Source organism: Hemiscyllium ocellatum, chromosome 7 (genome assembly GCF_020745735.1).
Source record: "Hemiscyllium ocellatum isolate sHemOce1 chromosome 7, sHemOce1.pat.X.cur, whole genome shotgun sequence".
NCBI classification, from domain to species: domain Eukaryota; kingdom Metazoa; phylum Chordata; class Chondrichthyes; order Orectolobiformes; family Hemiscylliidae; genus Hemiscyllium; species Hemiscyllium ocellatum.
In genome coordinates this window covers 38,117,302-38,129,332 of record NC_083407.1, presented here as the reverse complement: position 1 = coordinate 38,129,332, position 12,031 = coordinate 38,117,302, and the positions used below count along the sequence as shown (strand labels likewise).

At 38.8% G+C, this 12,031-nt stretch overlaps 1 protein-coding gene across 1 annotated transcript in view; it reads left to right on the top strand.

Annotated features, from left to right (window-relative positions):
• Positions 1-12,031, top strand: part of thsd7ba (thrombospondin, type I, domain containing 7Ba) — a 578,787-nt gene that overhangs the window by 263,910 nt on the left and 302,846 nt on the right. The window contains exon 12 of the mRNA XM_060827743.1: positions 7,777-7,971. Within this exon, the coding sequence (XP_060683726.1) occupies positions 7,777-7,971 (195 nt within the window). The remainder of the gene's footprint in view (positions 1-7,776; positions 7,972-12,031) is intronic.

Genomic DNA, 12,031 nt, shown 5'->3' with positions numbered 1-12,031 from the left:
TAGCAATGTGCTTTGTCCACAAGATGCACTGCAGAAATTCACCAAAGATCCTTAAATAGTACTCATGACCACTTCCATCTAGAAAGACAAGGAAAGCAGGTACCTGGGAATACTATCATTTGCAGTTCCCTTCAAGGCTGACTTAGAAATATATTGTCATTCCGTTAGTGTTACTGGGTCAAAATCCTGGAATTCCCTCCTTACTGGCATTGTATATCAACCCAAAGGACATGAATTGCAGTGCTTCAGAAAGGCAGTTCACCACCAACCTGTCAAGGGCAATTCAGGGTGGGCAATAAATGATGGCCAGCCAGCAATATCCATGTCCTCCAAAAGAAAAAAATAACTCTTTTTTGAAAGATAATATTGAAGTGTGTTGAAAAGCAAAATGTTTATATTGTGAAAATTCTAGTTTTACTCACATAACATGGTATCACATTAACGAATATAAACTATAGCATGAAATTGACAATGTAACTTTGTACTGTTTTCAGGATTTTGTCTGGAACATTGATGTAGCAACAGATTGTTGCAGAGTATGAGGGTTTATGTTTGTATTCGGCACTGCAAATTCTTGTTCTTGTTTGAGCACCAGGGGAAGCTTCCAGCATAGGTGAGCTAATTCCTTCTAAATTGGAACCCTTGAGGTTCCTCCTGTAAATAACTGGCCAGCTGTAGAGGTCAGAAAAGCCAGAGCTAATTGGCTGGTCATTCTCTTTGTAAGGGAATGATTATCCATCCAGCATAGTGTCACTTTTGGTCAGATAGTAATTATAAAGTGACAAGTTTGCAATCACATTTGCCTTTATAAATTTTGAAATAAGATACCAGAATTTTTTTCAAAATCTATGAAGTTCCTGCAAGTATATTTTTTTCAGTCTGTTAATTTATTAATAAATCTAAAATGAGAAGGCATGATTTTAAAATGGGTAATGCCCATTGCTTGTGGACAATGGTCAAATACCACTCGCCCCTTCCCTAGCTAACCCTCTCCCCTCTGACTTTTGACTTTTCTTCACTTGAAGGCTTCACTTGTATGATGTGTCCATTTATATGCCTACATATTTAAAAATTATGTTTATTTGAAATGAATGAGAATGAAACAAAAATCTAATTTGTCATCTACACAGAAAATGTATCAGGATGGGAAGTTTAATGCACCTTCATTGACTGAACTGACTTTGTTCATAAATTCATTAAATAATCTTAAAGGGACACGAAATAAGTTTCAGTAAAGGACTAACTTTATTTTTTTGCATGATGCAATGTTTCTCCCCTCCAATAGCAGCAATATCTCTGTCTTACGAAGAGAACAGTGTAACAAATTATTGGACTGTACTGGCATTATTCACTATTTTTAATACTAATTTGGAACATTTTCTTTACATGGCTACAATGCTGATGTAGGAAGAAATGAACAGATTAAGAAAATGGATACGTGTGTATGTGTGTGTGTGTCAATCCAGGCACAAACAAAATCAATAATTCAGTGCACATTAAAAATTCACTTGGCTTTGTGTGCACTTGATTAACAGAAATACACATCTGCGCAGAAATTTCCTGGATGCAGGAAAAGTTCCAGTGGATTGAAAGCATGCCAAATCATGCCTGTATGGAGAAAGAGAGGGGAAGGAGAAAAGAGGAACCTGTAGACCGGTTATTATATTATTAAAGAAATAGTAACAAGACTTTTGGAAAGTCAAAAGCACAATCCATCAGAGTCAGCATAGTTTTATGAAGAGTAAAAAATGTTTAAATAACTTACTCGAGTTATTTGAAGACATAACAATGTAAGTAGTAGATATCATGTACTTGTAGAATATCTGGACTTCCAGAATGCATTTGTTAAATTGCTGCAAAAGGATTAGACACAAGGTAAGATCAAATGTTTGGGTTTGGGTCACTTATTAGTGTGGAAGGAGGATTGGCAAACCAAAAGAAAGCAGAATTAGGATAGATGGGTCTTCTTTTGATTGGCAAAATGTAATTAGTGGGGTACCTAAGTGCTTGCCTTTGGTTCTCAGGCCCAATTATTTACAGTATAGATTGGTGTGAAGGATGCAGGGATAGAAGATATGATCACAACATCTGCAGATGTCACGAAAGTAGATAGAAAAGAACTTGTAATAAATAAATAAATGATTTAAAATTGCATATGGCTAATTTAGTTGAGTGGGCCAAAATGTGGCAGATCGAGTTTAACATGGATAAGTCTGAGGTTATTCATTTAGTTAGAAGAACAGAAAGCTTATTACCTAAATAGAAAGAACTTCAAAATGCTTCTGTACAAAGGGACCTGGGTGGCTTCATGCATGAATCACAGAAGATGAGCATGCAGATCCAGCAGATAAATAAGGAGGACAAATAGAATTTTGGTATTTATTGCTGAAGGAATGGAATTACGAAAGTGTTGCTGTAACTATACAAGACATTAGTGAGACCGCATCTGAAGTATTGCATGCAGTTTAGGTTACCTTACTTGAGGAAGAATGTAGTTACATTGAAAGGATTTCATAGGAGGTTCATTGGATTGATTCCAGAAATGAGAGGTTTCTATTATGAAGAGAGATTGAGCAGTGTAAACCAATAGTTTCTGGAGTTTAGAATAATGAGTGGAGATTTCATTGAGTTTCTAAGATACTAAAGGGGATCAATAAAGATTTAGAGAGGATATTTCCTCATCCAAAATCATGGCTGTAAGAGGTGCTCTTTTTTGAAGTATTTTAGGTGTTGGAGGTGATTTCTTCAAATTCCAGGAGAAGCAATTACTGTTTTATATACTGTTGCATTGTTTTGGAACTTTGGGGAAGAAAGATCAAAACAATGGCACTTTAAAAAGAGGAAGACAGGCAAATGGCAGCGACCACATGGTCAGTGAAGGAGAGAGAGAAAGAAACCACACTACTAACTGACGTAGCAGTGTATCTGTACAGTTACTGCCTTTGCTGTTTGAGTTCATGTATCTCTTGACATCAGAGTGCGTCTAAGACAAAATAACTGTGAAATTCACAGCTGACCTTGGAGGAACCTGTGTGGGAGGGCTCACTTATCAACAGATAAGTGCATAGTTTTTAGGTATAAATTTGCTGTAAGTCTGTAGTAGTGAGTAGAATAGGTTCTTTCTTGATTATATGTTTTATTGAGATCCGTCTCTTGATTGAATTTTAAAAATAAAAATCATAATAACTAAGTTAGCCTGGAGCACATTTTCTTAGAACAATAAGACAGTGCTATTTTCTGGGTCTGTAGATTGCAAAGGAACAAAGATGGCCTTCAGTAGAGTGATGTGCTCTTCCTGTCAGATATGGGAACGTAGGGAGAATTTCTATGTTACTGATGATTATGTCTGCAGGAGGTGTCTTTGTTGATGAATTCTATCATATTGCATGGATTGGTTGGAGCAGCATTTAGAGGCAATAAGGAATTTGAATGAGCTGAGGGTGTGATGGATGGCAGTCATTAAAAGGGAGAAAAGTCACAGATATAGACAGGTAGTTGCGTGAACTCAAGGAAAGGTAGGAGGGGTAAGCAGGAAGTACAAGAGTTTCCTGTGGTTAGCCCCACCTCAAACAAGTATGCTGTTTTTGAAAATGTAAGAGGTGATGGACTCATGCAGCCATGTTTCTGGTACTGAGAATGGCTCCAATGTAATGACAAATATGTGGGTTCCAAGTGATTGATTTTGATCTGGGCCTCTCTAATCAAAGGCACAGACAGAAGTTCCTGTGCCCGCAGGGAAAAATCAGAATGGTGTGTTGCCTCCCTGGTGCCAGAATCAAGGATATCTCAGAGAGGATGCAGAATGTTCTCAGAGGGGAAGGCAAGTACTGACTAAGGACAGTCAGCATGGCTTTGTGCATGGGAAATCATATCTCACAAACTTGGTTGAGCTTTTTGAAAAAAGTAACAAAGAGGATTGATGAGGGCAGAGCGTTGGGTGTGATCTATATTGACTTCAGTAAAGTATTTCACTAGATTCCTCATGGTAGACTGGTGAGCAAACTTTGATCTCATGGAATACAGTGAGAACTAGCCATTTGGATACAGAACTGGCTCAAAGGTAGAAGCTCAAAGGTGGTGGTGGAGGGTTATTTTTCAGGCTGGAGGCCTGTGACCAGTGGAGTGCCACAAGGATTGGTGCTGTGTTCACTATTTTTCATCATTTATACAAATAATTTGGATGTGAACATAGGAGGTATATTGAGCAAGTTTGCAGGTGACACCAAAATTGGAGGTGTAGTGGACAGTGAAGAAGTTTAACTCAGATTACAATGGGATCTTGATCAGATGGGCCAATGGACTGAAGAGTTGCAGGTGGAGTTTAATTTAGTTAAATACGAGGTGCTGCATTTTGAAAAAGCAAATTGGAACAGGGCTTATACACTTAATGGTAAGGTCCTAGGGAATGTTGCTGAACAAAGGTACCTTGGAATGCAGGTTTAGAGCTCCTTTTTAATGGAGTTGCAGGTGGATAGGATAGTGAAGAAGGTGTTTGTATGCTTTCCTTTATTAGTCAGAGCATTGAGTATAGGAGTTGGGAAGTCATGTTGAGTCCGTACAGGACATTGGTTGGGCCACATTTGGCACACTGCATGCAATTCTGGTCTCCTTCCTATTGGAAAGATGTTGTGAAACTTGAAAAGGTTCAGAAAAGATTGACAAGGATGTTGCCCAGCTTGGAGGATTTGAGCGACCGGGAGAGTTTGAATAGGCTGGGGGTGTTTACCCTGGAGCATCGGAGGCTGAGGGGTGACTTTATAGAGGTTTATAAAATCATGAGGGGCATGGATAGGGTAAACAGACAAAGTCTTTTTCCTGGGATTGGGATATTCCAGAACGACAGGTTTAAGGGGAGATGGGAAAAATTTAAAAGGGACCTCAGATGCAATTGTTTCCCGCAGAGGGTGGTGCATGTATGAAATGAACTGCCAGAGGAAGTGGTGGAGGCTGGTACAATAACAGCAATTGAAAGATATCTGGATAGCATATGAATAGCAAGTGTTTAAAGGAATGTGGACCAAGTGCTGTTAAATTGAATTAGATTAGGTTAGGATATCTGGTCAGCATGGGTGAGTTGGACCCAAGGTTCTGTTTCCGTGTTATACATCTCTATGTGGGGCAGTCTGGAATGTGAGGTCAGAAATTTAGGATGAAGTGTAGCAGATATAAAAACAGGGATGAAAAGAAATTTCTGCTCCAAAAGGGTCACAAATCTGTAGAATACACTATCCTATAGCTTGATCATTGAGTTAATTTACAGAGAAGATAGAAAATTTTTAATTAGTAACAGGTTGAAGGATTATGGGGAGCAGGCAGAAACCTGGAGCTGAGGCTGGGATTAGCAGAGCAGGCTTGAGGGGCTGAATTGTCTATTCCTGCTCAGAATTCTTACGTTTGTACATAGAGTTGATATTAAGAATAGTAAAGACCTGAAATAGCAATCAAAATAAATTTTAGTTTCAAATACATTTCAGTCAAGCCAAGAAGCAATCATTTCTTGGAGTGCAGTTTCTGTTTAAAATCTAAACTGTGTAATTTGACTGTATTCCAGAAGTGATCTGTGAAAAAGAAATGAACAGTCACTGATAGCTGGGATCTGGAAGACTTGGACACACTCTAAGTAGCTAAGTAAAATCATGGATCACTCTTATCATTGGGAGGATACCATTCACCTGAATCTCCTGTATCAAATAATAGGCTGGAAACATTTATTTCTTGCTTGTCTTTATTTGTGCCTATGTCTTCAGGATTGAAAAGAATACAAGGTCACTTTACTCCACTGATAATTTCTCACTTACTCTTCATTGAAGTTGGCAAATTCCAGAATCAGTAATACTTGATAATTTTTTCTTACTTTCCAAACAACTTTACCTCTCGAATCAGGAATCAGTGTTCATAAACAAGAGATCACCAATTAAGAAAAAGGAAGAGGCAAGGTTTTTTTGTACAGTGAGTTATGATTCTTTGGAAATCTCTTTCTGAAAAGGCCGTGGAATTAGAGTCTTTAGATATTTTTAAGGCAGTCATGCCTAGATTCTTGTTAAGCAAGGAGGTGAAAGGTTATTTGATTTAGGTGGGGGTTTGTGGTTGTAGTTACAATCCAATCAGCCATGACCTTATTTAAAAGGGAGGCAAGCTTGAGAGGCTGAATGACCAATTTCTACCCAGAGAGTCATACAGCATGGAAACTCACCTTTTGATCCAACCAGTCCATGCCACCATCATCCCAAACTAAACGCATTCCACCTGCATGCATTTGGCCCAAACCCTTCCAAACATTTCTGATTCATGTACTTATCTAAATGTCTTTTAAACATCGTAACTGTATTTGCATCCACCACTTCCTCTGGAAGTTCATTTCACACACGAACCACTCTCAGTGTAAAAATATTGCCCCTGATATCTTTGTAAAATCTTTCTCCTCTCAACTTAAAAATATGCTCCCATTCTTAAAATCTGACATTGTAGGAAAGACACTTGCCATTCACCTTATCAATGCCCCTCAATATTTTATAAACCCTATAAGGTCACTTGTCAACCTCCTACGATCCAATGAAAAACGTCCCAGCCTATAGAGTCTGTCCTTTGATCTCAAACCTTCCATTTCTGGCAACATCATGTTAATTCTCTTGTGAACCCTCTCCAGCTTAATAATATCCTTCTTTTAACGGGGTGACCAGAGCTGGACTCAGTAACTCCAGAAGAGGCATTGCCAACATCCTATACTCCTTGTGCAAATGTTGCAAATTCTTTGGTCATATTGCTTCTGGAAAATCTGTCTAAAACTAAGAAGGATTGTAATGAATTAATTGTCATTCTCACCTTTAGTATTCTGTTTCACAAGTTGGACTGCAGTGTAATGGATTAATGGTTATGATAATGAAATAGTGCTGTGTATCATGATATAATAATGACTCCAGCAGTTGAGGTGCAAGCATCTGAGAAGTGGGGGGAGAATTCTGCACAAGACACTGCAAGTATAGAATGTACTATGATGTTAAAAAAGGAATTTTGAATACAACATTAGACCTCAGTTAGTCACAGACAGAGAGAAGCCATCTCAATCCAGAACAGACCACAAGTTACCTGAAATAGTATTCAAATGGAACCAAACTACTCACCAGATCACCTTCTGAGAGGACTGAAATACACCAACATTTTCTCAGCTTTCATAATGGGCTTCAATGCCACCTAGTTCCACATATTACTTTATTGAAAATAACTTATCGGAAACTGGCATATTCAGATCTCTGATCGTGAAATCACCATGTTAGTTTGTTTGAGTAAAAGAGAATTAGAAAAGGTCCAAGATTAGGACATACAGATGATTAAGTCCATTCTCCCATTGTGTAAGTATCATTGACTGAACAAACTAATCAGAACAACAGAAAAAAGGCTGAAATTAGTATTCATGATTTGGAGATGCCTCCGTTGAACTGGGGTGTACAAAGTTAAAAATCACACAACACCAGGTTATAGTCCAACAGGTTTAATTGGAAGCACTAGCTTTTGGAGCGCCGCTCCACAACCACCTGATGAAGGAACGGCGCTCCAATAGCTAATGCGTCCAACTAAACCTGTTGGACTATAACCTGGTGTTGTGTGATTTTTAACTGAGATTAGCATGTTTGTCCTAGGTCACTTCAAGCAACAAATACTATGATTTCCAATACTATTCTAGATATTTAACTGACCATGATTTGAATTATATTAAAGTGGGGAGGTGTTCATAAAGGAATTCAGTTAAATGTATTTTTACTGTCCTTTTTATTTTAGGTGTGACCTGTAGAACAGGTAATGATCAAAATGTGGACTTTATTGGATGCTTGAAGTGGGCAAGACCAATGCCTGCACTTGTGCAGAAATGTCGCATTCCTTGCCATGATGATTGCATGTTCACAAACTGGAACAAGTTCACACCCTGTGTAGGAGGATGTGGATCAACGCATAGTCGGAGAAGATCGCTGATAGGTAAATATTGAGCATTGACAATTGTAAAAGGCTTGACATATTACATCAAATATAATCACAGTGAATTAGCAAGTTTCCCATTTCTTATCATTAAATTGATTTTTTGTTTTTACTCGTCATATTTTTGGAAGCTCCGTTATACTTTCAAACAATGATTAATTGTCATGTCTTATAGCATTAATTTGATCTCTCACACTACTGTGTACAAGCATACTTAACAGAACAGAACTCATTAGTTTTTGTTTTAGTTTTCCAAAGACTAATTTATTGCCAGCCTTCAGAAAGTAGCAATCACAACATGTTTTTAATCATGGGAATTATGAAATTTTTAAAACATGGTTACTTGCCATAGAGTAAATTCACGTTTATGTTTTAAAATTGCACACTTTAAAGTGTTGAGTGGAATTTAAATAATAGATTCTGTTTTAACAATCTCATCAGGTTAATAATTGGTTGTTTTACTATTATTATCTTAGGTGATGTCATTTATGGAGGAATCAGGCTTAAATGATACTTAAAGAAAAGATAAAATAGAATAAATCATTACATCTATCACAATGACACAAAGTAAAAAAATACAATCTAATCTATACCAACACCATTGCTTTTTAGCACTGTAATTCCAGAGACAAATCTCTTCTGTAACCCATCTGTAGATTTACTTAACAATTTCTTTCAATTCCTGATCATGACAGTTTGAAGTGACAATGTCTTTCTTTACAATTGACACAGCCAAGCTTAGAGTTTCTCAGTTTTGAATAACACATATCTAAACACTTCTAACCAAACACTTCTGGTCTGGAAATTTCAAAGTAAATCTTTACCCTGAGGCAGCTTACACCTTAACTGTTCTGAATTATTTCCTCTTTTTGGACGAACCTCACTTTTTCATCTAATCCCAACCAGGTTATCCGTGAACTGAAAGCAAATGATTTCCAAGCTATAGGTTTCCCCTAGTCTCTACCTGTTTCTAGCTGCCAAGAAGATCTGTCAATTTCTGTTTAGAAAGTTAGTTTTTGTGAAAAATCATATGTCTAATATATTTAATGCCATCATCCAGTCTTGCAATTAGACATGAATCAATTTTCATCACATATTGTCTTTGTATTAATACAGAATCACTGCGACCCATCTGTTTTTGGCATGATCATGTCCTGTGAGCTTCATATTCTATGACTCAGTTTGAGAATTTCATTGTCCATCATGACCTTAATCTTCTCCCTCTCTAAAATAATCTTTTAGATTGAGTCTGTCCAGATATTGTTTTATTTGGTAATAAATCTCCTACAGTAGCATCATTAACAGTGACAATCTTTTCCTATGGCTGAGGCAAACGAATCAATTTATGATTCTGCAATTACCTCTTTATAGTGTTACTCACTTATATAGCATTCTGTAAGGTTCCATGTCATGTTATCTCACATATTAAGCACCTTAATGTTTTCCAGTCTGAGCAATTCTGATGGGATGCCTGTACCTGAATCATACTGGGGCAAGAGTAATGACAAATTGAATAACTGGGGTTCTGGGTAGGATTTTAAATAAAAAGTTGGTAGTGCAAGGAGGGAGGTGGGGTGGAAGAGGTGGGGGTGAGGAACTGGTATTCAGTTGCTGGAAAAACTGTGCAAAAAGTTTAAGGGTGTGGATAGAGAGGGCTCACCAATGGTTATTACAGTTTTCAGAATGAATTATATGGAGGAGAGTATGGAAAGACTTAGGAACTGAACTTCACGCATAGCAGATAAGGGAACAATTATGGGAAGGGAGGCAGCCAATGCAGGACTGAGGGTGTTGCATTTAAATGCACAGATAGGTAACTGAGCTTGTAGTACAGATTGAAATTGGCAGGTACGATGTTGTAGGTATCACAGAGATGCAGGTGCAAGGGGATCAGGGCTGAAAATAAATATCCAAGAATATGTATCCTATGGGAAAAACAGGCAGATGGGCAGAGGGAACAGGGTTGCCTTGTTAATAATAAATGAAATTAAATCAATATCAAGAAGTGCAATAGAGTCAAAAGGCATGTACAGGCCTCCTAGAAGTAGTCAGGATGTGGTAAAGAAAATAAATCAGGAGATAGAAAAGGTAGTAAGAAAAACACTATTACAATAATCATGGGGACTTGCAAGTAGACTGGGTAAATCAGGTTGGTAGTGGATTTCAAGGAAAACAAATTCATGGAATGTCTACAAGATGGTTTTTGGAGCAGTGTGTGGTAGAGCCCACGAGAGAACAATTATTTTGGATTTAGTGATGTTTACTGAGGCAGATTTGATTGGCAAGCAAAAGGGTGCAGTGGCCATAATAAAGATAGTATTCACTATGGAATTTGAAAGGGAGAAGCTGGAATCAGATAGAATGGTATTATGATTGAGTAAGGTAACTATGAAGATGTGAGGGAGGACCTGGTCAGAGTTGATTGGAATCGGAGCTTAGCAAGGAAGACTGTGGAGCACCAATGGCAGGAGTTTCTGAGGGTAATTCGGGAGGCACAGCAGAAAATTATCCCAAGAAAGAAGAAGGGGCAGACAAGGCAACTGACGAGGGAAGTCAGGGACAGCATAAATGCAAATTAGGAAGTGTAAATGTAGTGAAGGTGGGTGGGAAGCCAGGTATTTAGAAGCCTCTAAATGCCAGCAGAAGATAACTAAAAAAAGCAATTAGGCTAGAAACAATGAAATATGAAGGTAAGCTAGTTAGTAATAGAAAGGATTGTGGAGATTTTTTAGATATATAAAATGTAAGAGATAGACAAAAGTGGACATTGGTCCAGTGGAAAATGAATCTGAATCTGAATCAAATTTTATTGCCATGGGTACTCAAGTACAGGGATACAGAACTACAGTGAAAAGTGTATACTGTCACCATTCCTGGTGCCAACTGGTACAAAATCTTAGGTACAAAGTAGAAAGATTAGGAAATAAAGTTAAAAATTCAACATAAAAATCCTTCTTAGTATAAAATTGAAAAATAAAGAAATTAACTTAAGAAGACGTTGTCATACTGAACTTTTAAGTGCTGAGCCATGGCGATCTTGCACTCCCCACAAGGGCTCAATCTCCTCCATGCTTAAAGCCACCACAGATGTTGGGAGGCCTTGGGCTTGCTCTCCTATGCATTGGACTCGCTCTCTCCCTCTTCCCCATGGTCTCTCACTGTCTCCTGCGCTTCATCGCAATGGGCTCACTCTCTTGCTCTCCCCCATGCTGGGCTGGATCTCCACATGCTACACACCACTGCCGGCAAGTAACTTTGCCTCAGGTGTGCTGGACACCTTGAATCTGCCAATCTCTCCACAAAATGTAAGTAGACTGAAGTAAGAAAAAAGTTGAGAAAGAAGAAATAAAGTAAATGCAGATGAAGCAGGTGAACTCTGGGCAGGAACTTGATTGCTGTGCTGCTACTGCTGCCATTAGATTACTTTACAGTGTGGAAACAGGCCCTTCGGCCCAACAAGTCCACACCGACCCGCAACCCATCCGTACCCTTACATTTACCCCTTACCTAACACCACGGCAATTTAGCATGGCCAATTCACCTGACCCGCACATCTTTGGACTGTGGGAGGAAACCAGAGCACCGGAAGAAACCCATGCAGACACGGGGAGAACGTGCAAACTCCACACAGTCAGTTGCCTGAGGTGGGAATTGAACCCAGATCTCTGGCACTGTGAGGCAGCAGTGCTAACCACTGTGCCACTGTGCCGCCCATCTTGGAAATGAGACTGGGGAACAGAGAAATGGTGAAGCATCTGAATAGGTACTTTGCATCAGTTTCACAATGGAAGACCCCAGCAGCATCCAGAACTTTAAGAGAGTTGGGGGACAGAGGTGAATGTTGTGGCCATCACTGTAGAGAAGGTGCTGGGAAGCCTCCCAAAGATCTTCTGGCTCCTGCGTCTGACAGCTGCAGGTTAATCAAAGGTCAGCAATTCTCTAGGGCTGGCAGTGCCACTTGAAGTAGACAAGCTACTGGTACTGCAGTTGGCTGATGTACCAGACCATTACTGGGGAAAAGACTGGTGAGATAGGCTTACTGGTGCCAGTCAGAGATTGC